Source organism: Heptranchias perlo, chromosome 1 (assembly GCF_035084215.1).
Source record: "Heptranchias perlo isolate sHepPer1 chromosome 1, sHepPer1.hap1, whole genome shotgun sequence".
Classification (NCBI taxonomy): domain Eukaryota; kingdom Metazoa; phylum Chordata; class Chondrichthyes; order Hexanchiformes; family Hexanchidae; genus Heptranchias; species Heptranchias perlo.
Genome location: NC_090325.1, coordinates 28,807,267 through 28,831,922, shown reverse-complemented (window position 1 = coordinate 28,831,922; position 24,656 = coordinate 28,807,267). Strand labels below are relative to the sequence as shown.

Genomic DNA, 24,656 nt, shown 5'->3' with positions numbered 1-24,656 from the left:
CCAAGTGGCTCATGGGGGCTACATTTAACATTTTCTTAAAAAATAGTTTTCTGTACTGACATGGGTCGCTGAATTTTGCCATGCTGGCATACCAGTGTGTTTCTTTCCAAATGTAGCAGGAATTGCCACACATAATAAGGGGACGTGTTTCTCATTTCCCTCACCTTGTATAAAAAAGGTTTTGAGGCTGTCACAGGGGTTCCAATTTAATTGAATGAATACATCATTTTCTTTCTAACTTCCCTGTGAATGGTGATGATGTGTCTCTCTCCAAAGCCGTGTTATTGCTGGCATTTTTGTTAGGAAAATTCCTTTACAAATAGGTCATTTCAGTCCACCCTTCCAGACACCATATTTTATTGGAAGTGTTTCTGTTCGTGGTCCCTGGGAGGGGGCTTGATAATCTCAGGCTGTTGCTAGTTGAGGTGGGTAAGAGCTTAAGAGCTCACCTCTTGTTTGGTTTATTGTGGAATGATACCAGTGCAGTGCACTGCGTTGCTGGCACTACTCAGTGACTGCACTTCAGGACTACCATTTTAGCCATTGTGTCTGCCATGGGTGCTACAGTGCTGCTGCGGCCTAGCCAGGACTGTATGAGTCTCCTTAACTGACTTGCCAATGGAAGAAGGTCACAAATGGTAATGCTACTCCTCTCATCAAACCTGCTCAATTTCAGATGCATCATCTTATGTGCTGGATGAATCCAGTTCCCCCGGCAAGAACATGGAATGAGAAGGAGATGGATAGCTCCTTCTCCACCTGCTTCTTTCATCAGACCATGTACAGTGTGCACTACCGTAGAGTCCAGCCAACTTTTTTTAATCTCCTGAATAGCCACAGGCAAATGTTTCAATAAGATCAAACTCTGAAATTTCTAGCTGATCCCTCTTAGACGCAAGCAAAATTCCAAAATTCCAGTCTAACATTTCCAACTACTGGTGTAACATTTCAATTTATTCAACCCTGACCACTTGTATCCACAGATTACATCTCAGATCTCGACAGCACAAACACCATCGGATCGTCTTCGATGTTGGGGCAGCGGACATTGTACTCACTGAGGGATGGAAAATTATTGGATGACTGTGGCTTATGTGTCGCTCTCACAGAATGTAGCTGTTGCTGCCAGAAATAATGTATTTGCACTTATATACTGCTTTATCACATTGACACACCAATAATGCCAAAGCCTGATGAGATCACTATCAGTACTAGGATGGAATTGTGATTGAATTTTAGTTTCTTCCTCTATTTCCTCCCCCCCACCCCAGCCATGTTAAACCATCAGGCTAACTCTACAAAGACTCAGCTGGTTGTCAGTGAGTGACTGAGGCATGCAAACCAGGAGGGGCCAACTAAATCTCCAATCTGTGATGTTAGCTGATCTCAGGGAGTTAAAATTAGCCTCAGTGCCCCTGGATTAAGAAAAGAAAAATCAGCCAAGGTTCCTGCTCCCTGATTGAATAGTCTTGCCAACGCTTGCTGCCTAGGCTTGTTGATACAGAATGCCACCTAGTACCCATGGAACCAAGCTGTTGAGGAAAAAAATTGTCAAAACAAAAGCTTCAAAGAGGAATAAAAATAAATTAAAAATAAAATAGTCCCCTCTGTGGTGACATCATGAACTGAGTGCTGCCATATTCCTCCATCCTTCTCATAATGAAGAAATGTTACACAAACTAGCAATCTACCTTTGTCCATGTGAAACATGTCAATAGGTATTCTCAATTAGACACATCTACCAGTTTTAAAAAAACATTAAAAAATATTCATACTGCAGAGGTTTCTCAGTGGAACGCAGTGTGACCATCACCTTCAGCAATCAGTGCAACATTGGCAATGGAGTGACTTAGACTGAGGGTTCTGCTTGCACTGTGTATACTCAATAACACTGGTGTCAGTGGAATTTTTTTGGGAGGGTTGGGAATGGATGACTTTTTTTAATTCCCTGTTACGCTCACTATCCCCAAATGACAGCGTGGACAGGAGATCTACGCACACCTCTTTGCCCATGTCACATTGCAGCTGTGTGCTATGAGGCACATGAGGGCGATCACAGGTTGACCCTTTCTCTGAGGAGATGCCTGACTGCTGACAGGACAGCTGTATTGGTAATGGGCCGATGGGGAATCACAGATGCGATCCCTCGTCTACTGCTCCATGACAGAGCAAAAATGTGATGTGCCAGTGCATTGCCTCCAGAACCAGTGTTTTCAGAGGCCATGGGATTTATTTTTGGTGCCAGCGAAGTCCCTGGAACAATTCCTACTTTTTTTGCAGTAAAATAACCAATTTCAGCAACATTGTTGAAAATCTGTCATTGGCTGCCTGTGTAAATTTGTGCTGTATCAGACACTGTATCCATTGCAGTGCATGAAAACTTCTCCATTTCTTCCTGGAGTTGGTGCTGATGAGCTAGTTTAAAATAAAACTTAGTTCTGTTCTGAGCTCAGCAGTAGCAACACTGGGCATTTGGTGGTACTGCAGACTGGATTGGGAACCATTATATTCTCGGCCCCATTTCAGACGCAGACATATGGGGCCTACTGTAAATTGTATAGAAGCGGACTTTTGAAAACTGCAAGATTTCTTCTTTTAGGCATTGCGTAAGGTCTTACTAAATGGTATAAGAAATATACACAGAACTCTGAGATTGTTGTAAATACTGTATGGGTTTACTTGTGTAACAGCTAATTATTAGTCCAATAACCAAGTTACTGTTAGATCCATTTCTTGATTAGCTTGTCACTGACTGGTTACATTATATGTTTTCTTTTGTGAGGTTTCCAGCTCCCTTCCTGTGTATTTTCTCACTTATTGTCCCTGTGGTATCTATTTGGCACCTCTTCTTGAGACTATGGCCATGATAGGTTGGGAACTGCAGGAGTAGTTGCACCTGCTCCCACCATTCTGTGTGGCGCACCAGTGAAAATGGACCTAATCTATCATTCCTGTCTATTTTTCTGCTTCAATCAATCCCAGCCATTCTTAAGTAAGGGCAGTTCTTGAGTAGATCTAAGAGTGAAGGATCTGGCACCTTTCAAACCAAATTGTTTGGTTCAATATTTAGATAAGTTGTCCAGAATTGGACACCACTTTTAATTTTAGTAATGATAGAATACTAGCATAATAAGTGGCTCAGATTCTTCCATACTGCTGATTTCAGCTGTTATGCTGTAAGGAAGTGCAGAGCAGTGCTCAGATTTTTAAAAATTTGTTCTCGGGATCTGGGCAACAATGGCAAGGTTGCATTCATTGCCCATCCTTAGTTACTCTGAGAAGATTGTGGTGGGCCTTCTTGAACTGCTGCCATCCTTATGGTGGTGTCAATATTTCTCATTGTTCTGACTTTGTTAGATTTGGCTTGCTAGGTCATTAAGAGTCAACCACATATTGTGAGACTAAAGTCAGGTCAGATCAGGTAGGGGCAGCAGGTTCCCTTCCCTGAAGGACATTAGTGAACGAATTGGGCTTTTATGATAATCCGGCGGCTTTCAAGGTTATTTTCTGATACTTAACCACAAATTACGAGATTTATTGAATTCACTTTCACAACTTGGATTTGAACTCATGACCTCTGGATTGCTAGTCCAGAACCATAACTACTAGTCCACCACAAATCTCAGAACGGATGGGGTGGAGAAATGGTGTTGTCTCTGGGCTGTTTTCAGCCTCCTCCTTAGAGCAGTGTGTAAAGAGCACTTGGGGAGTTCCCCTGATAGTTCGCTTATCCAGTGAGTAGCTGAATGATGCAGACAAGCAAAGTCCTAGGTTCAATCTCTGGTCTGGGCACCAATTGGCCTCAGCACCATTGGACTCAGCCAGGATTCCTCACTATCTTGCTCATACTCTTGCCAGAAGTGCATGCATCTGACTGGTGAGCTCAGGATCCAGGCTCAAGTTGTGATCCTGTCCATGGTTGCCACAAATACAGTCACAACTTGCACATGAATATCAGCCACTACAGTGACTGGTGCCTGTGGAACCACACCCCAGCAAGGAATGAACACTTTTAGGAGGGTTGGGGAGAAAATTGATACAGTAGGAGGGGGAAGTAAAAAAAAAAGGCCTCAGAGCAGATAGCTACTATCTCAGATGCAGGAGTTTTGTTACCAAGGGACAAAATAGAAGATTAATGCTCACAAGAAAAAGTACCATGGGCACAGTTAAATACTAATAACTCAAACTATAATTAACTTATGAATAGATGAATGTTCATTCATTATTTTTTTGGTAAAGTTGTGTTAATTAACTTGATGGCTAAACATATCTTATTTATTTTGATGTTTGTGAGCCTTATACAAGGTAAAGGAATGGGATGTTTTCGGTGGAAAATCAGTTGTAATTTTTACTACGTACCAAATGGTTTTTGTGCCCGAGACTTGGCTGCTAGATAATGCTGTACTGTGCAACTAAAATAATTAACTGCTTGTAACTGTATTTAATTTAGATTTTGTGTTAACATTTCGAGAGAAAAAAATTGCATGTGCTTTACTGATGGATTCTTGGGGGTAGACCTTGACTTTATGCAATCGTGTAAAATTGACTTGCAAATAAAATCCGTGAGATATAAACGAGCTGCCGATGTGCTATAACCCATTTTACACAATCGCACAAAGTCAAGATTTATCCTTTAAACAATGGGATTTCCAGTGCTCTTAGATACCACCTCCATGAAAAAGGTTTGAAAAATTAAAAAGTGTACACACATCACAGCGAACCATCCATCTCGAACAGCCCTTTGCTCTTCCCATTGCTACATTGTCTTTTAAAATGATTCCAGAGTTATAGCCTTCACCATTTTGCCTGAAAGTCCATTCCAAGTGTTGATCATTCTCTGCGTGAAGAACCTCCTAAAGTCGGTGTTCAGTAGTTTAAACCTGCATCCACTTGTCCTACTCACATAGCTTAATTCATAGTATTTTTTTTATTTGGTCTAAGGATGTGGTTAACACTGGCAAGGTAACATTTATTACCCAGCTCTAGGCCCTGACAGCATTAAGAGTCAACCATATAATGTGGGACTGGAGTCACGTGTAGACCAGACCAGGTACAGGTGGCAGGTTCCCTTTGCTAAAGGGCATGTGAACCAGTTGGGTTTTTAAACAACAATCCAGCTGCTTTCATAGCCATTTTATGATGCCAGCCCACAATTTACTACCTTTATTGAACTGTTTTACAACTAGTACCATAAGCACTAGGCTACCATATTCCAGAATAACTTTTTCCACACCATTTCTTATCTTGCACACCACCATAAAATTAGGTGTCTCCTTTCAAGACTGACAATATAGGAATAGGCCTTTCAGCTTGAGCCTGTTCTGCAATTTAATCAGATGGCTGATCTGTATCTCAGCTCCATTTACCCACCTTTGTTCTACATCCTTTACCTAACAAAAATCTATTGATCTCAGTCTTAAATTTCATAGACACAGCATCCACAGCCATTTTGGGGAGCAAGTTCCAGATTTCCAGTGATTTGTTACCCAAAACTGTCTTATGCTCATCCTTAGTTTCAAGTCCATTTGCACCTTTAATGTTCTCACATCTTTGTGTTGAAGTAGCTTGGCACTTGCATGTGATGTGACCACAGTGAAAATGATATACAGCTCTTTTCCTTAGCCTCCCTCCCCCAATAGGTATGCCTAACATTTTTTAATGGATTATTAGTCCAGCCTCTAGATTACTAGTCCAGTTACATAACCACTATGCTACCATACCTCTTACAAGGAGACAGGCTTACCATAAAATCTCCCTGCATGTTATCTTTCCCCAAACCTCAAAACTGGAACTTTTGGTTATTTACCGTTCCCTCAGTTGTTCTTTTCTCTCAGTCTACAGGGTTTTAAACTCAATCTCATGTCACTTAATTATGACTTACTGATTTACCTCATCTTTCAACCTTGGTGGTGTCCTGCATTGTGGACTTTGGACCTTCACCAAGGTTCTCGTTTAAAACAAGGTAACACTAGGCAGATGTTAGAAGAAATCATTTGTGTAGCTGACTTCCAATTCATCATCTGGGTCAGTTAAAACAAATGGAAATAAAAATACTGTATAGACTGGTTGTGGTTAAGACAGGCAATACTAAAATTAAAATCCAGTTTTGGTGAATGGCAGTATAAATCATTTAAGAGGAATACGAGGCTACTGAATAGTGTTGGCTCAAAATTGTGTGTTGTAACACCACTTGTAGAGTTATCTACGGAATAATAGTTGTAACAATGTCTCTATTTGAGTATTTAGATATTCCCCTATGTTGTAATTAGGCACCTGGTTAAATCCAAATTGAAGTCAGACAGTCCACCATCTGGAGGTTGTAATCTAACAGTGAGCTAGAATGCTGATGTATGCAAAGTTGGTTTAAGCAATGTACAATAAAGCTGCTGCTTCCCTTGATTGTTTGATGCTGGATTATTAGGAATTCTAAAAGGACAATAACATCAAGAAGCCATAAAAGTAATATTAAATCAATTTGTATTATGTAGAGATGCCAACATTGAAAATGTCCAAATACTGAGATCTATAGCCTAGAAATGACTGTTTTGCAAAATCAGTACACAAGCACATAAGCAACATTCGTTTGTTACGCTATTTTAATAAAGGCATAAATCCATTTATTTTGAATGGTTAATGTTTCCATTAAATTCCTGGACAGTGGAATGTCATATGAATGTATGAAACATTTGTATGTTAATAACACAAATATTCATTTCTAGGGTGCTGGTATAAAAAAAAAGGATCATGGGGTGATAGCCAGAAATGTGCACGAGGGGCAGCACGGACCCTGGCCACAGACAGTCCGGGAGAAAGGCATATACATTGTTGGTTATTTTCAGGAAAAGTTTAAAATAATAATTTTAATAATTGTAACTCATGACTGAGCAGGGAGGCCACTGGGGCTTTCCTGCCAGGCCAAAAAAGAATCAGCTCCAGAACAGGCTGAAAAAGGTAAATGTTTTTCTTTCCTTTGTGTGGCCAGGAGGAGCAGGACTGCTCCTCCGGTCCCATATGGAAAGCTTAGGCCTTCCCTACCCCAACTTGAGAACCCCCCACTAACCCCACCAGGCATCAGGTGGCAATTTTCCAAAACTTCCTATTTGTCATGCGCAGGAAGTCGACCAGCGGGATTTAAATGAGGCTCAGCAGTTAAAATCAACCGGGCCTCATTCTGCCACAGGCAGGAAATTAACTTGCCCATGTGGGGAAATCCAGCCGGCAGTTAAAATCCAGGCTTTTACCCTCTTAGTGAACCAGTTGCGTGTCATGGAGCCCATGGACTGCATATAAAAAGATGTATGCCAGCAATTTCCCTGTGTTCTTTCTAACCGCTAGCCAATGAACACTTAGGCAAAGTTCCTGGAGCTAGTCACCATCCTTGGAACTGTACCTCAGTAAGACAGTCAATGCCTTCAGTAAAGATGGGGTGGGGAAGAGGTCATAACAAGGTACTAGAGTGTTCTTGTCAACTATGCAACCATACCCTAGCTTAAGTCATTCAAATAATAAATGTTTGGCATAACCTAACAAGCAAGGTAATGGAGGAAAAATCATTTGGGTTATCAAACTTTATTAGAGAGTTAATGTACTAGAGCAGGGCTATTCAAGCTGCAGCCCATAGACCACATGCAACACTCAAAGGCTAGTCAATGCCGTTCTTTGAGTCTTGACAACCTGAAGGTTTGGAAAGGGCTGGACAACCCTAGACGAGAATAATGAGCTCTGATAAACCAATGGCCTTTTCTCATCCCGAACTCTTCAATTCGACAGTAAAAGAGAATGGAAAATGAGGTTAGCCAGGAAGTAGTTGGATCATCCCAAACTTGGATTCTAAAAAACATTTGACCACAGTCCTATTATAAAATAGAGAAATTAGAATGGGCGACATACAGAGACACTGGAGGCGAAGGATGAGTGAAGGACTACCTATATAATATAGCATCATTTTAAATTTAGTCAGCCTGAGAACAAATGCTGTACAAGTGCACTTTCCCTAGTGCAAGCCTCTATTATCTTTCCTACGATTAATTTGGATTTCCCTCCTCATAATTTTTTTTTAAAACTAAAAGGAGCTAGAAAATTAGATGGAGTTTCCACGCTCATTATCTGTGTGTGTTCTAATTCTGAAAACAAATGAGCACTGCTTGAAAACCCTAATCTAAATTATCAATGCAAAAACAAAAGGGTGCATGTGAACGGACAAATTTTAAACAAGTGCACTGCGCCTCTGATTTACACTAATATTCCACTCCACAAGGCGCTGAATAGAGCACAAGGCAATTTCTGAGAGAGATGGGGTGACAATCAGAGGCTCAGCTCAAACTGTTCTCAAACCACCAAGCATCCAGCTCAGTAATTTCATGGGCAGTAACCATCTGTCTGGGAACATGATGCCAGTCTGCCTTATGGTCAGCATGCAGCAGATGACATGTGAGAGGGAAACAAAGCAATTTTTAAAAAAAATGGAATTGAACAAAATTCAAGAAGTGAGGGGGGTGAAAAGGAAGGCAGTTTGAATCGCAACTCCTGCACAATGCTCAGAATGACACTAAACATGGGATGAAAGTATTGAACAAACCAGATGCCAGGCACAAATTTACTTTGCACTGTATAATTGCAACAAGATAAATAAATTGAGATAGTTTCTTGTTGAACAGAATTTTAGGTAGATGTAGTGAGTTAAAACAATAGTAACAGTACCATGCATATTCAAATTGTTAAATAAGACATTTTTAGGATCAACACATATACTGTATATATCAACACATTAATAAAACTAATTGTCAATCTTGCACAATACCACATTTTCCAGAGCTAAATATTTAAATCTTAGTACAAGACACAATAAAGTACATTCTACTCACCACTAATTTAACATAATGGAGTGTTGTACAATAGTAAACCATCTTATTACATCACATTTCATGCTTTCTAGTTAAGTGCAGGATAAATAAACGTGCAAAAAAATTATGCTGACCTGCAAAATAAAGCTCACATTTATATAGGGCTCCTTACCTAAAAACATCTCAGACTACTTGACAAGAGGGAGAGGTGGGCAGAGTAGATCTGAAAGAAATGATTGGGGGAGGGCAGGGGGAAAGGAAGACATTGAAGGAATGATGAAAGAGAAAGGTCTTTAGGAGACTTTTGAAAACATGGACACAGGTACCAGGACAAAGGGGTTTTGGAAGAGAATTCCAAAGAGCAGTGGCTTCACAAATCAAATAATTTACCATCTAGTGTTTTTTTAATAGTCCTCTGAAATATATTTGACATTTTACTGAATATTTCGCTTCGCACATCACCAGCTAAACTGGATTTAAAACACATCATCATCTCAAACTTTTGAGACACATTTCACTTGTATGTGTGTCACATGATTCATTGGAATGAGCAAAGTATTACTGCCCTTCTCGGATTCATCAGTCTAACAGGTTTGAAGACAGGCAGTCACACAAAGCGCGCTTTTCTACTCTCAGCAGCAGATCATCAGTCTGTAAATATACAAATATCAATGGTACACGTTAACCAAAATTTCAAAATACACACAGTTACACAAACACCAATGTTATATGCAATATATGCAATGTGCAAACATTCTTTCCTGTTCAAACAAATCTATTTTTATTTATTTGTTACAATTTACTGTAGTTCAAGCACAGTCACATCTTGGATTATGTCCTATGTAGCTGTTGCAATTTTTTGTACTGAACATAAAAAGTTAATTTGTCGACTTAAAAAATCCAAGAAACATCCAAGCAAATACAGATGAATATTTGAAAGCAATTCATATTACAGCATTGAATCAGTAGAAAACATAATGTAAACTTTGACCGTAGTCATTAATAAATTCCAAATCAAAAGGTGACTCATTCTCCAAACAAAAATGTAAATACCCATTCTAAAGTGGATTCTTTACACTAGCTATGAATACTGGTGAGGAAGATGAGGACACTAGACTGCTCTCTACTTGATTGCAAACACAATAGCTAAGATGCTTGTGCTAGGGGCTTGATCCTATGATTGTCTGTCACTATGTCCATAACTATGAGCCAAATGCTCTTCTACATTATCAAAGGGATGCTCTCCTCATCCCTTGTCCAAATTTTGTTGAACTTATTCTAATTACACCATATACGCAGTTCAGACGAAGGAAATGCTGATAGGGTTAGATGAACTAGGGTGGGAGAAGGCTCGTGTGGAGCATAAACACCGGCATGGACTGCTGGACCGAATGGCCTTTTTCTGTACTGTACATTCTATGATCTTAACTGAGTTGTGCTATGCAATAAAATTATCCACCAATGTGCCTGATGTGCTAATACAAAATTGGAATGCATCTTACATTTTTCAATACTTCTGAAAGTGAACACCATGTATTCTCAAAGTTGCTCTCCTCGTCAGCTTTACAGCAGCACCTCATTTATAATAACCTCCAGCATCTGCACTGCTTTTATACTCTTCAATAAAAGAAAAGCCATACAGAATACTTCTTGTATGGCTCCAAGCAACAGCTTTTCAAATTTGTACTATTTTGATTTATTTTATCAATTTGTTATAGTGAGCAATGCATACTTACCCTAGTGTTTAGGTTATTTGCAGTCCTTTTCAAGTCCTGTAGTGCTCTCTGCATGAATTCAAAAGCATGACAGTCAACACAGGGGCGACCTGTGGAAGAAACATTAAAACAGCAAAAATGAGCTGGCTCTAGTTTACCATAAACAGTACGAATAAAAACTCATGACTGGTTTAGCAATCAAAACAAGCTAACAAATAAGATCACAAATGCTTTGTCATTGGATATTTACAGTGGAATATCTAAGTGATTACAAGTTTTTCAAATTAGAAAACAAATATTACGCCCTGATCAGTGTCTTACAGATTGCAGTGCCTCACCCTAGACAATGCTATTGTGCACTTATTGCATCATATTTTAAAATAACTACATAATCATACTGCAAAATTCAACTCAACTAGAATAGCTCACATTCAAAATAGACAGGGTTCAATCTTTATTTTTCCTATCCCCACCTCCAATCTGGGACTATAATTTGTCAGAAAAGTTGAAACCCATAGAATAAAAGGGACAATGACTGCATGGACATGAAATTGGCTAAGTGACAGGAAACAGAGAGTAGTGAACAGGTGAATGGTTGTTTTTCAGACTGGAGGATGGTATATAGTGGTGTCCCCCAGGGGTCGGCACTAGGACCACTGCTTTTCTTGATATAGATTAATGACTTGAACTTGGGTGTACAGAGCACAATTTCAAAATTTGCAGATGACACAAAACTTGAAAGTGTAGTAAACAGTGAGGAAGATAGCGATAGACTTCAAGAGGACATAGACAGGGTGGTGGAATGAGCGGACATGTGGCAGATGAAATTTAACGCAGAGAAGTGCGACGTGATACATTTTGGTAGGAAGAACAAGAGGCAATATAAACTAAGGGGTACAATTCTAAAGGGGATGCAGGAACAGAGAGACCTGGGGACATATGTGCACAGGTTGTTGAAGGTGACAGGGCAAGTTGAGAAAGCAATTTATAAAAGTATATGGGATCCTGGGCTCTATAAATAGAGGCATAGAGTACAAAAGCGAGGAGGTTATGATGAAGCTTTATAAAATCCTGGTTCGGCCACAACTGGAGTATTGTGTCCAATTCTGGGCACTGCACTTTAGGAAGGATGTGATGGCCTTAGACAGGGTGCAGAAAAAATTTACTAGAATGGTTCCAGGGATGAAGGACTTCAGTTACGGGATAGGCTAAAGAAGCTGGGGTGGTTCTCCTTAGAGCAGATAACGTCGAAAGGAGATTTGTCAGAGGTGTTCAAAATCATGAGGGGTCAGACAGAGTACATAGAAAGAAACCGTTCCCATTGGCAGAAGGGTTGAGAACCAGAGGACACAGATTTAAGGTGAAAGAACCAAAGGCAACATGTGGAAAAACCTTTTTACGCAGCAAATGGTTATGATCTGGAATGCAATGTCTGAAAGGGTGCCGGAGGCAGATTCAATGGCTTTCAAAAGGGAATTGGATAAGTACTTAAAGGGAAAAAATTGCGGGGTACAGGGAAAGAGCAGGAGTGGGACTAGCTGGATTGCTCTTGCAGTGATCCAGCACAGGCTCAATAGGCTGAATGGTCTCCTTCTGTGCTGTAACCATTCTATGATTCAATAATTCTTGTAAATAAAAATAAAATTATTTCCAGAGTTGACAGGTCATGATGATGTAAAAAACATCTAAAACTATCAAATAAATTGGCTTATTTCAAGATTTTTCATTGATCTGATTTCAACTACTTAAAAAAAATTAAATGAGGCTTCCTGGATGGCTGATGGTTAAGGTAGTGGGTAGCTGCATTGAACACTGCCTCATTCATACCAGCCGGGTTACACTTAGAATTGGAGGAAAACAGATTAACACCAAGAACAACACTGCACACATGAAGCACAATACACATATGTATATGCCTGTGTCAATGAATCAGATCTCTGTAACGAGTGACCTATACGGTACCAGCATAAACTCAGCAGGAAAAATGTCGTGTAACAAAGGCCAGTTACATCGATGCACAAGGTACATTAAATCCAACGTGACGCTGAGAACTATACACGCAAAAGTCGAGTCAAACATAACTAAACTTGCAGGTAATAGGGCAGTATGTATCTCCACTAAGAAACAAAACTGTGACTTAGTAACAATTACCCAGGTTAGGCCATTGCCAGAAATACACTGATAGAGGATAGAAGGAATTATTCGGCATGCAAAATGAGATTAGGATGTGGAAGGCTTCACCACAAGTGGCTATAAAATACTTGAAAGAAGACCTTAAAAAGGTACGGGGACGAACACAGAGAAAGATTATCATTTAAGTGGTGGGGGGGGGGGAAAGAGAGCAGGATTTACGGGGGAGAGCGCATCAATCGCGGGGGGATTCATTCAGGTCGCAAGCTCCATTTGGGCAAACCAGGTGCCCAGTGAGGGTAACGGTCGAGGCTTTTCAGAGAACATTTTTTAAAAATTAATTCGCGGCATGTGGGCATCGCTGGCAAGGTCCATCCATTCCATACAACTGAGTGGCTTGTTAGAGGCGGCCAGACCTGGTAAGGACGGCAGGTTTCCTTCCTCGAAGGACATCAGGGAACCAGTTGGGGTTTTTAAACCACAATCCGACAGTTTCCTTGCTCACTTCTACTGATAAATCAGCTTTCCCCTCCCCCCCAGATTTTTTTTGAATTCAAAAATTCTCAAACTGTCATGGTGGGATCTGAACACAAGTTCTCTAGGTTACTAGTCGGCGAGAATTATAGTGCGGTGTCCCAACACCGAATGACACCTTTAACTGCAGGGGGTGGACCGGGACTTACTTTCAGCCGGGATCACGGTCCCCGATTCGCTGTTGGCTTCAGCTAACAACCCGGCAGCGAGCAAGACGATGACACAGGGCAGGGGAACGGCCATCATCGCACTGAGCAGCGGCGTCAGACCCTCCGCACCACCGACCTGTTAATAATGGGGGATAATGTTGGGGGGGGGGGGGGGGGGGAAGAGAAAGGAAGAAAATAAAAGCAAGCGTGCCGTTATTTTATTATCAATCGTAAACCTGACGACTAAACATTTAACTACTCTTTTAAAAAAAAACCAGCCGGTTTAAAGGAAAAAATTTCTCCTTAAAATAATCTGACTCGAACCGACCGAAAAATTTAAATTTAAAACCACTCGAGCTTCCTTCCTCTCAACTCAACTTGATTAGCGGTGCGTGCGCGCGCGTGTACAGGGTGGGGGGGGGGGGGGCAGGGAATGGATCATTGATATGATTGACGTGTGAATTGCACCAATTGGCTAGGCGGGCTGGCCGAAGAGGCGGGGACACGGCCACGTCAGTCAAACCAACTGACAGCGGAAGGCGCGGCTTCGCAGCGGTTAGCGAGTTTGGTTGTGGGCTTCCGACGGGGCGGGGCGGTAGGAGGGGCTTGAGTGTGAGGGGGCGGGGCGTAGAGCAAAGGGTTTAGTCGTCCCGTTTAATGCCCGTCCATTCAAATCTCCTTCTTCAAGATGGCGTCCATGAGGGAGAGCGACACAGGCTTGTGGCTTCACAATAAACTCGGGGCGGCGGACGAGCTCTGGGCGCCTCCCAGCATCGCCTCGCTGCTCACTAAGGACGTCGTGGACAACATCCGAGTGTGTTTTCACGGCCTCTCGTCGGCGGTGAAGCTCAAACTGCTGTTGGGGATCCTGCACCTTCCCAAGCGGACAGTGGACGAGGTGAGCCGCCTTTGCTTCTCTCTCTCACTCTGTGCGTGTCAGCGAGTCTGGAAGGGAAACTGAAGAGAGCGCGGCAGGAAGTACATGAAGCATTGGGGTCAAATCACTAAATATAACCGCCCCTTCTAGATGCAAGACGTAGTATGTATATATTTCGAAAGAACATGATGGATCAACTCCAAAAAGTTTATTATTTTTTTAAAAAAGAAGGGATTGTAGCATATGGGAAATTGTATTAATAAATACATGTAGCTTGTTTGGTGGAAATTAATATTAAACAGACTCTATCAAGATCATTTTAATAATGATCTTACAATCTGTATGATTCCAGTTTATTGTAGAGGCTCCCAAACTTTATTTGCTGAGCCCCCTTCAGAGATTCATGCCCCTTTCTAAGAAACAGTATTTTTACATGGAACAAGAGGATTTTATTTTCTCGACTAACATAACATTGCTTAAGATAGAAAACAACGTTAATAGCACAGTAGCCTACTAAATAAACGTGACCATAAAAGAGCACTCGATGACTCACTCTTATCTCAATGAGCAGGATGAGCCTGTTTGTAGTGCACAATTTGTGGAATCTTGGAGAGTTTCAAACTGCAAATCAGTCTACGTTCAAGGGGCTTCTGTACTTGCTTTTAATGTAAGTGAAAAAAATTCCACATCACACATATGTTGAGGCAAAGCGAACAAGTAATTCAACAGCTCTTTGGGACAACTCTGAACTTTTTTTGAATTGAGAGCCAGAACTGATCAAGAGGTATGGCTTTAAAATTATCTCTCAAAACTTAAAGTCACCAGCAACATCGATCAAATTGTCTTAGATTCACATCAATCTTGGCCTTTGCTACAAAGTCCTCTGAAATCCTGCCATTCATTTGCCTCCCCTTCAGGAAGATATTCTTTGAATTTTGTGCAAAGCTGAGACAAATGCTCCAGAATTACATCTTTAATTTCTAGACTAGATATTTCACAGTCCATAATGACAGAAGACAATGTCGGGAACATAGTTACATTGTCTTGCAGCATATAGCTACTGCATAGCAAAGGTTTTTTGACAGTGCTTTATACTTTTTCATGCATAAATGTTACAGTTCTTACTTTGCAAAGAAAGGTTCATTGAGCTTGTCAAACATGTCAGTCAAATAGCCCAGTAAAACCTGGAAGCTGTGATCGAGAAAATCATGAACTAATGATTCAGATTCAATTTAAAAACATAGTCACTCCTCCCTGAGTTTGCAGATTCTTGCCAAAACCATACGACAGCAATCGAACTTCCATACAAAGCAGAAGTTGCAGGTGCAATGATCCCATCTCTCCACATAGCACTGAGAAGAGGTGTAAGTTCAGTGGTTGAGCTTTTATGTGGTTCACTGCCTTGACTGCAGCTGTCGCTTTTGTGGCTAGTACCTCCCTGCGTATACAACAGTGGTGCAAAAGCTTTCACCCAAGCAGCAAGTAAACTATTGCATCCGGTCATGTCTTTTGCCCCATGCAAATCTTGACAAAACAATTCCACTTACTGTTTTTACTTGTCATGTACTGGTCTAAAATTTGGACCAACTCCTCCTGCCATATCAGCAATTATACAATCAACCGTGTTGTCAGATTGTGGGGTGAGACTTGGCTGGTCAGCAACTTTCCTTCCACATACTATCAATGCCATTTCAATCAATGCTGATGGTATAAGACTTTCATCAATTGAATTAAAATTTTCACTTCTTTCTATTTAGTATGAGGCAGCATAGGATGCATCAATGGCTCTGGCCAGGGTAGCACTGCATTCTCCTATTACCTTCATCTGTCTTTTCAGTTGAAAGAGCTTTTGTTTGAAAACGTCTCGTGGTTTATCTTTGAGGGCAGGTGTTTTAGTATTCTTGGTTTCATACTATCTTCAGCAAGAGCTTAACACAAACACGTGACGGTCAAGGATTTTTGTCAGAACCAGTAAATGTGAATCCACGTCCAAGTAGGAAGGAACACATTTCCTGTTTTTCTTTTGCTGGGCTCTACTTGTTCCTTCCCCGGGATCAACAACATCAACTTTAAGCTTCAAAAAACGCTCAATTCATTCATAATTATCGAACACCAAACGTTGCATTCATGTCAGTTATATAGCTTAACAAAATTTCTACTTAGTGGCTTTCTTAACTTCTAGCAAAGACGATTTTTCAAGGGGCATTCTGAAGAACAAATGTCCCCAGTAAATTGGAATTTTAAAAATGTAATATTTTTGTAACCAGTAACATGACTAACCACTTGATTATCTCCCCAAAAATAATATTAAACCACTTCCCTGACGTTTAATTTCTGGTATTTCCTTAGAATTATTTTATAAAATTAGCCTGACACTGAAAGAGTTGATATTAGAATTCACTGGCTGGGAAAGTCCTCTGATCTCTTTCTGCTTCGCCAGTAGATACAGTATGTGTTCTGAGACAATGAGCCTCTCTTGTTCAAAAATGTAAACAGCACTTCTGGCAAAATAAAGTTCAGCGAAGCGGGAGCAAATAAGAGGAATCTCTTAGCATCTCTCTCCTAATAAATAAATATATATATATTCTCTACAGCAGTTCTTCTGAGTGATAGTGTTTCAAAAAGACACACATACACAATTCAAGACTAACAATGATTGAGAGGTGAATTAGAACATGGGAAACAAATACAGAAACAAAAAAAATGTTTTTGTCTTTAGGAAGTGAACTAGTTTGTAAATAAATATATTTTATTGTAATCAGTTTTACTGTAGTATAAAGATAGAACTTGCATTTATACACTGTCTTTCCAAATGCTCATGATAGCCCAAAGCAGTTCATGGCCAATGCATTGAGCGGGAGGAGGTATTGGCGGTTTTAGCAGGCCTAAAAATGGATAAATCCCCAGGCCCGGACGAAATGTATCCCAGGCTACTGTGTGAGGCAAAGGAGGAGATTGCGGGGGCTCTGACACATATATTCAGAACCTCTCTGGCCACAGGGGATGTGCCAGAGGACTGGAGAACCGCTAATGTAATACCATTATTCAAGAAGGGGAGTAGGGAAAAACCGGGGAACTACAGGCCAGTGAGCCTAACATCAGTGGTAGGAAAATTATTGGAAAAAATTCTGAAGGACAAAATTAGTCTCCACTTGGAGAAGCAAGGATTAATCAGGGATAGTCAACATGGCTTTGTCAAGGGAAGATCATGTCTGACTAATTTGATTGAATTTTTTGAGGGGGTGACTAGGCGTGTGGATGAGGGTAACGCAGTGGATGTGGTATACATGGATTTCAGTAAGGCCTTCAATAAAGTCCCCCACAGGAGACTGGTCAAGAAGGTACGAGCCCATGGAATCCAGGGTGCCTTGGCACTTTGGATACAAAACTGGCTTAGTGGCAGAAGGCAGAGGGTGATGGTCGAAGGTTGTTTTTGTGACTGGAAGCCTGTGGCCAGTGGGGTACCACAGGGATCGGTGCTGGGTCCCTTGCTGTTTGTGGTCTACATTAACGACTTGGATATGAATGTAAAAGGTATGATCAGTAAGTTCGCTGATGATACAAAGATTGGTAGGGTGGTAAATAGCGAGGAGGATAGCCTCAGTCTGCAGGACGATATAGATGGGTTGGTCAGATGGGCGGAACAGTGGCAAATGGAATTTAACCCGGAAAAGTGCGAGGTAATGCACTTTGGAGGGACTAACAAGGCAAGGGAATACACAATGAATGGGAGGACCCTAGGCAAGACAGAGGGTCAGAGGGATCTTGGTGTGCAAGTTCACAGATCCCTGAAGGCGGCGGAACAGGTAGATAAGGTGGTAAAGAAGGCATATGGGATACTTGCCTTTATTAGCTGAGGCATAGAATATAAGAGCAAGGAGGTTATGATGGAGCTGTATAAAACACTGGTTAGGCCACAGCTGGAGTACTGTGTGCAGTTCTGGTCGCCACACTACAGGAAGGATGTGATCGCTTTGGAGAGGGTGCAGAGGAGATTCACCAGGATGTTACCAGGGCTGGAGCGCTTCAGCTATGAAGAGAGACTGGGAAGATTGGGTTTGTTTTCCTTGGAGCAGAGGAGGCTGAGGGGGGACATGATTGAGGTGTACAAAATTATGAGGGGCACAGATAGGATGGATACTAAGGAGCTTTTTCCCTTCGTTGAGGGTTCTATAACAAGGGGACATAGATTCAAGGTAAAAGGCGGGAGGTTTAGAGGTGATTTGAGAAAGAACTTTTTCACCCAGAGGGTGGTTGGAGTCTGGAACTCACTGCCTGAAAGGGTTGTGGAGGCAGGAACCCTCACAACATTCAAGAAGCATTTGGATGAGCACTTGAAATGCCATAGCATACAAGGCTACGGACCAAATGCTGGAATATGGGATTAGAGTAGACAGGGCTGATGGCCGGCGCGGACACGATGGGCCGAAGGGCCTCTATCTGTGCTGTATGACTCTATGACTCTATAAAAACAATGCCAGAAAAACTCACATGCCAAACTGATATCTGAAAGGGAAGTCCACCTTCTATTTGTTTTAAACAAATAGGAAATGGTATCAAGGCATATGGTGAGACGGTGGGTAAATGGAGTTGAGGTACAGGTCAGCTATGATCTAATTGAATGGTGGGGCAGGCTGAATGACCTACACCTGTTGTGTTCCTAATGCTGGAAACACCCAGCAGGTGAGTCAGCCTCTAAAGAGAGAACAGACAAGTTAACATTTCGGATACAGACCCTTCTTCAAAACTGAAAAATAGGGGGAGGGAGGGGGGCGGGGCATAGCATAGTGAACCAGAGAGGAATCATGAGTGGAATGATGTGACCTCAGTCAAGTCATACACAAAGACACAAAGGGTGTGTAAATAGCCAAAGAAGTGGGTGCCTGAGCAAATGCAAGAAAATGAGCAATGAAAAAGCTAGATGTCAGGTGTGGAATTAAAATTGGTTTGAAAATGAGGATTATAGCTAAAATCTGAAGTTAACTCGAGTCAATGTTCAGATCAGAGGATTGCAGGGTTCTAAGGAGAAAGATGAAAATAGTTCTTGATACTTGCGTTGAGCTTTGTTGGAACATTGTACAAGGCCAATAACAAAGAAGTCAATGTGGGAATGGGAGGGGAAGTTAAATTGCGAGCCACAGGTAGCATGGGATCAGACGAGTTGGGGGGGGGTCGGGGGGTGCCATTCGTAGTTATTTCTAGCCTGAGGGATTGGGGTATGGCGGGCGGGGATTTTTATTGCAAGGGAGCACTTGGATTTGTAGTTATTTACGACCCACTCAACGATTGTGCCGTTTAGATCTCGTGATCCAGTATGAATCTATGGTTGCACAGGAGATCAAGGAGTTATTATGGATAGGGAATGCTATTCGGTCCATCTTGATAGGATCTCTCTGGATGGATCAAACACGTGCCCCTCGCCACATGTAACATCCATTGTTTCCTAAATGATTCTGCTGAAGACTAATTTCATCCCCAGTGCCTCTAACAAGTGCATGTTGCTTCTGACCCTTCAGCCAGCTCCATTCCCAGCTTACCCTGAAGTTCTGCAGCTTTGATTTTAATTGATAGCCTTTTGGAAATCAAGGTACACCACATCTTTGGGCTTACTACTGTTGACTTGGGTTGTTACTTCCTCAATGAATGTGAGTAAGAGAAAATTTGGGGGTCCACGTCAGGACCTCAGCATGTGATCAGCTGCATCCAGACGGTTTTTCACTGTGGCCGTTGCCCCCAAGCCTCATTCTCACCGTTGCCCACTGCTATTACTATCCAGAAACATAGAAAATAGGAGCAAGAGTAGGCCATTCGGCCCTTCGGGCCTGCTCCGTCATTCAAAATGATCGTGGCTGATTGTCTAACTCTGTACCCTGTTCCCGCTTTTTCCCCATATTCCTTGATCCTTTTAGCATTAAGAAACATATCTATCTCCTTGAATACATCTAATGACTTGGCCTCCACTGCCGTCTGTGGTAGGGAATTCCACAGATTCACCACCCTCTGAGTGAAGAAATTTCTCCTCATCTCTGTTCTAAATGGCATACCCCGTATCCTGAGACTGTGACCCCTGGTTCTGGACTCCCCAGCCATCGGGAACATCCTCCCTGCATCTAGTCTGTCTAGTCCTGTTAGAATTTTATATGTTTCGATGAGATCACCTCTCATTCTTCTAAACTCCAGTGAATATAGGCCTAGTCGACCCAATCTCTCCTCATATGTCAATCCTGCCATCCCAGGAATCAGTCTGGTAAACCTTTGTTGCACTCCCTCCATGGCAAGGACATCCTTCCTCGGATAAGGAGACCAAAACTGCACACAATACTCCAGATGTGGTCTCACCAAGGCCCTGTGTAACTGCAGTAAGACATCCCTGCTCCTGTACTCACATCCTCTTGCAATGAAGGCCAACATACCATTCGCCTTCCTAACTGCTTGCTGCACCTGAATGCTCGCTTTCAGCGACTGGTGTACAAGGATACCCAGGTCTCGTTGCATCTCCCCTTTTCCCATTCTATCACCATTCAGATAATAATCTGCCTTTCTGTTTTTACAACCAAAGTTATACTGCATCTGTCATGTTCTTGCCCACTCACTCAACTTGTCTTTTTTTTATTCGTTCATGGGATGTGGGCGTCGCTGGCAAGGCTGGCATTTATTACCCATCCCTAATTGCCCTGAGAAGGTGGTGGTGAGCCGCCTTCTTGAACCGCTGCAGTCCGTGTGATGACGGTTCTCCCACAGTGCTGTTAGGAAGGGAGTTCCAGGATTTTGACCCAGCGACAATGAAGGAACGGCGATATATTTCCAAGTCGGGATGGTGTGTGACTTGGAGGGGAACGTGCAGGTGGTGTTGTTCCCATGTGCCTGCTGCTCTTGTCCTTCGAGGTGGTAGAGGTCACGGGTTTGGGAGGAGCTGTCGAAGAAGCCTTGGCGAGTTGCTGCAGTGCATCCTGTGGATGGTACACACTGCAGCCACTGTGTGCCGGTGGTGAATGGAGTGAATGTTTAGGGTGGTGGATGGGGTGCCAATCAAGCGGGCTGCTTTGTCCTGGATGGTGTCGAGCTTCTTGAGTGTTGTTGGAGCTCCAAGCAAGTGGAGAGTATTCCATCACACTCCTGACTTGTGCCTTGTAGATTGTGGAAAGGCTTTGGGGAGTCAGGAGGTGAGTCACTCGCCGCAGAATACCCAGCCTCTGACCTGCTCTCGTAGCCACAGTATTTATATGGCTGGTCCAGTTAAGTTTCTGATCAATGGTGACCCCCAGGATGTTGATGATGGGGGATTCGGCGATGGTAATGCCGTTGAATGTCAAGGGCGAATGTTACTTGCCACTTATCAGCCCAAGCCTGGATGTTGTCCAGGTCTTGCTGCATGCGGGCTCGGACTGCTTCGTTATTTGAGGGGTTGCGAATGGAACTGAACACTGTGCAATCATCAGCGAACATCCCCATTTCTGACCTTATGATGGAGGGAAGGTCATTGATGAAGCAGCAGAAGATGGTTGGGCCTAGGACACTGCCCTGAGGAACTCCTGCAGCAATGCCCTGGGGCTGAGATAATTGGCCTCCAACAACCACTACCATCTTCCTTTGTGCTAGGTATGACTCCAGCCACTGGAGAGTTTTCCCCCTGATTCCCATTGTCTTCAATTTTACTAGGGCTCCTTGGTGCCACACTCGATCAAATGCTGCCTTAATGTCAAGGGCAGTCACTCTCACCTCACCTCTAAATCACATTGGAGCGTCTTTGCATCCTCCTCACAGCTCACATTCCACCTCAGCTTTGTGTCGTCTGCAAACTTGGAAATGTTACATTTAGTTCCCTCAACAAATCATTGATATATATATTGTGAATAGCTGGGGCCCAAGCACTGATCCCTGCGGTACCCCACTAGTCACTGCCTGCCACTCGGGAAAAAGACCCGTTTATTCCTACTCTCTGTTTCCTGTCTGTCAACCAATTCTCAATCTATGCCAGTATATTCCCCCCAATCTCATGTGCTTTAATTTTGCACACTAACCTCTTGTGTGGGACCTTATCAAAAGCCTTCTGAAAATCCAAATACACCACATCCACTAGTTCTCCCCTATCTATTCTAATAATTACATCCTCAAAGAACTCCAGTAGATTTGTTAAGCATGATTTCCTTTTCATAAACCCATGCTGACTTTGTTCAATCCCGTTAATGCCCTCCAAGTGTTCTGTTATCACATCTTTTATAATAGACTCTAGCATGGTGAGTATGGTATCTAGAATGGTGTCAATGTAGAATGGTTCCCAAGAGCTTCAGGCAGTTAAATCTGGATTGTTTTTTTTAAAAGGATAAGTTATTTACATTCCAGATCATCTGCCTCACAATAGCCTGTAGTAAATTAATTAAATCACAAGGACCAGAACTCCAGAGGCACAAATGATGTAGAAGCCTACTGCCTGACTCAAACAAAAGCCAACCTTATACTCAAGTATGCTGTCAAAAATGACTAGCTGCAGTTTTATCATGTGTGATTGTTACTGTTGCAGTGAAAATTCACTCCACCTTATTTCATGGCAAAATCGCAATAAAAAAGTTTGTAATGTTTTTAATTTAATGTTGCATGACTTTTTAAGATGTGGAGATGCCGGTGATGGACTGGGGTTGACAATTGTAAACAATTTTACAACACCAAGTTATAGTCCAGCAATTTTATTTTAAATTCACAAGCTTTCGGAGGCTTCCTCCTTCGTCAGGTAAATGTTCAGGAGCTCCTTGAAGCCTACGCATTTATACATATAGAACAATACATGGTGTTTACAGACTGCCCCTGCAACTGCCCGTTGCCAAGGCAATCACCGTGTTCAGACAGAGAGGTGTCACCTGCAGAACCCCCGAATACACATTCAACAATATGTGTATTCGGGGGTTCTGCAGGTGACACCTCTCTGTCTGAACACGGGTGATTGCCTTGGCAACGGGCAGTTGCAGGGGCAGTCTGTAAACACCATGTATTGTTCTATATGTATAAATGCGTAGGCTTCAAGGAGCTCCTGAACATTTACCTGACGAAGGAGGAAGCCTCCGAAAGCTTGTGAATTTAAAATAAAATGCTGGACTATAACTTGGTGTTGTAAAATTGTTTACAATGACTTTTTAAAGCATTGTGTCTCATTGAGAGAAGAATGGCCCATGTGTAGCAAAAGCATCATTAATGCATTTACATTATGGTTACACACTGCTTCAGCAATTCTGCTCACATTATAACTGTCCTTAATTCCTGGGATGAGAGGGTTGTCCAATGAGGAAAGATTGAGTAGAATGGGCCTATACTCTCTGGGAGTTCAGAAGAATGAGAGATGATCTCATTGAAACGTATAAGATTCTAAGAGAGCTTGACAGGGTTGTTGCTGAGAGGATGTTTCCCCTGGCTGGAGAGTCTAGAACTAGGGGACGTAGTCTTGGATAAGGGGTCGGACAGTTAGGACTGAGATGAGGAGGAATTTCTTTCACTCAGAAGGTTGTGAATCTTTGGAATTCTCTACCCCAGAGGGCTGTGGATGCTGAGTTGTTGAGTATATTCAAATATAAGGAATCTTACAACACACAGGTTATAGTCCAACTGTTTTATTTGAAAATCACAAGCTTTCGGAGGCTTTCTCCTTCGTCAGGTGAGCGTCACACTCGCTCACCTGATGAAGGAGAAAGCCTCCGAAAGCTTGTGATTTTTTCAAATAAAACAGTTGGACTTATAACCTGGTGTTGTAAGATTCCTTACATTTGTCAACCCCAGTCCATCACCGGCATCTCCACATCACGAGTATATTCAAGACTGAGATCAATAGATTTTTAGACTCTAGGGGAATCAAGGGATATGGAGATTGGGCGGGAAAGTGCAGTTGAAGCCGAAAATCATCCATGATAGTGAATGGCGGAGCAGGCTCGAGGGGCCGTATGGCCAACTCCTGCTCCTAATTCCTATTTCTTACGTTAATAAGCATCTCTCGAGAAAGAAACAGTTAACATTTTCAGGTCGATGACCCTCTGTCAGAACTGGAAGAAGCTGAAGATTAAACAATCTTTAAGCAACTACAGAGCCAGGGGGAGGGGAGGAAAGAACAAAAGGGACGGTCTGTGATAGAGTGATTAAATGACAAAAGGGATGATGGTGCAAGGCAAGGAGGGTGGTAATGGGACAAGTAAGGGAAACAAAAGATGGGTCTAAAGGGAGCTGCAAATGGCAACATCAGAACCATTACCAGCACCTGCCCAAAAAAAAATGGGAGCAGTGGTTATGACCTTTTGTTCTTTCGTCCTCCCCACTGCTTCTCCCTGGCTCTGTAGTTGCTTAAAATTGTTTAATCTTCAACCACGACCAGTTCTGACAAGCGGTCTTCGACCTGAAACGTTAACTCTGTTTCTTTCTATACAGATGA

At 42.2% G+C, this 24,656-nt stretch overlaps 3 protein-coding genes across 5 annotated transcripts in view; 2 read left to right on the top strand and 1 right to left on the bottom strand.

The window, feature by feature from the left end:
• Nucleotides 1-6,399, top strand: part of pstpip2 (proline-serine-threonine phosphatase interacting protein 2) — a 130,083-nt gene extending 123,684 nt beyond the window's left edge. For both annotated transcript variants that reach the window (XR_010962680.1, XM_067982949.1), the window contains one exon: nt 984-6,399. The gene's annotated coding sequence lies outside the window, so the exon portion shown is untranslated. The remainder of the gene's footprint in view (nt 1-983) is intronic.
• Nucleotides 6,400-6,578: 179 nt separating this feature from the next.
• Nucleotides 6,579-14,298, bottom strand: nicol1 (NELL2 interacting cell ontogeny regulator 1). Of its 2 annotated transcripts, none has more exons than XM_067982966.1 (4): nt 14,161-14,298; nt 13,372-13,507; nt 10,580-10,668; nt 6,579-9,494 (listed from the first exon to the last, which is right to left on the bottom strand). In XM_067982966.1, exons 1-4 carry the CDS (start codon nt 14,179-14,181, stop codon nt 9,423-9,425), a joined length of 318 nt encoding a protein of 105 aa, XP_067839067.1. In that variant the 5' UTR covers nt 14,182-14,298; the 3' UTR covers nt 6,579-9,422. The 2 variants fall into 2 exon arrangements, with proteins under 2 accessions (XP_067839067.1, XP_067839076.1); XM_067982975.1 differs by having other exon boundaries at nt 13,700-14,293.
• nelfa (negative elongation factor complex member A) overlaps nt 14,002-24,656 on the top strand; it is a 45,091-nt gene continuing 34,436 nt past the window's right edge. Inside the window, exon 1 of the mRNA XM_067982939.1 lies at nt 14,002-14,269. Within this exon, the coding sequence (XP_067839040.1) occupies nt 14,060-14,269 (210 nt within the window). The 5' untranslated portion in view covers nt 14,002-14,059. The remainder of the gene's footprint in view (nt 14,270-24,656) is intronic.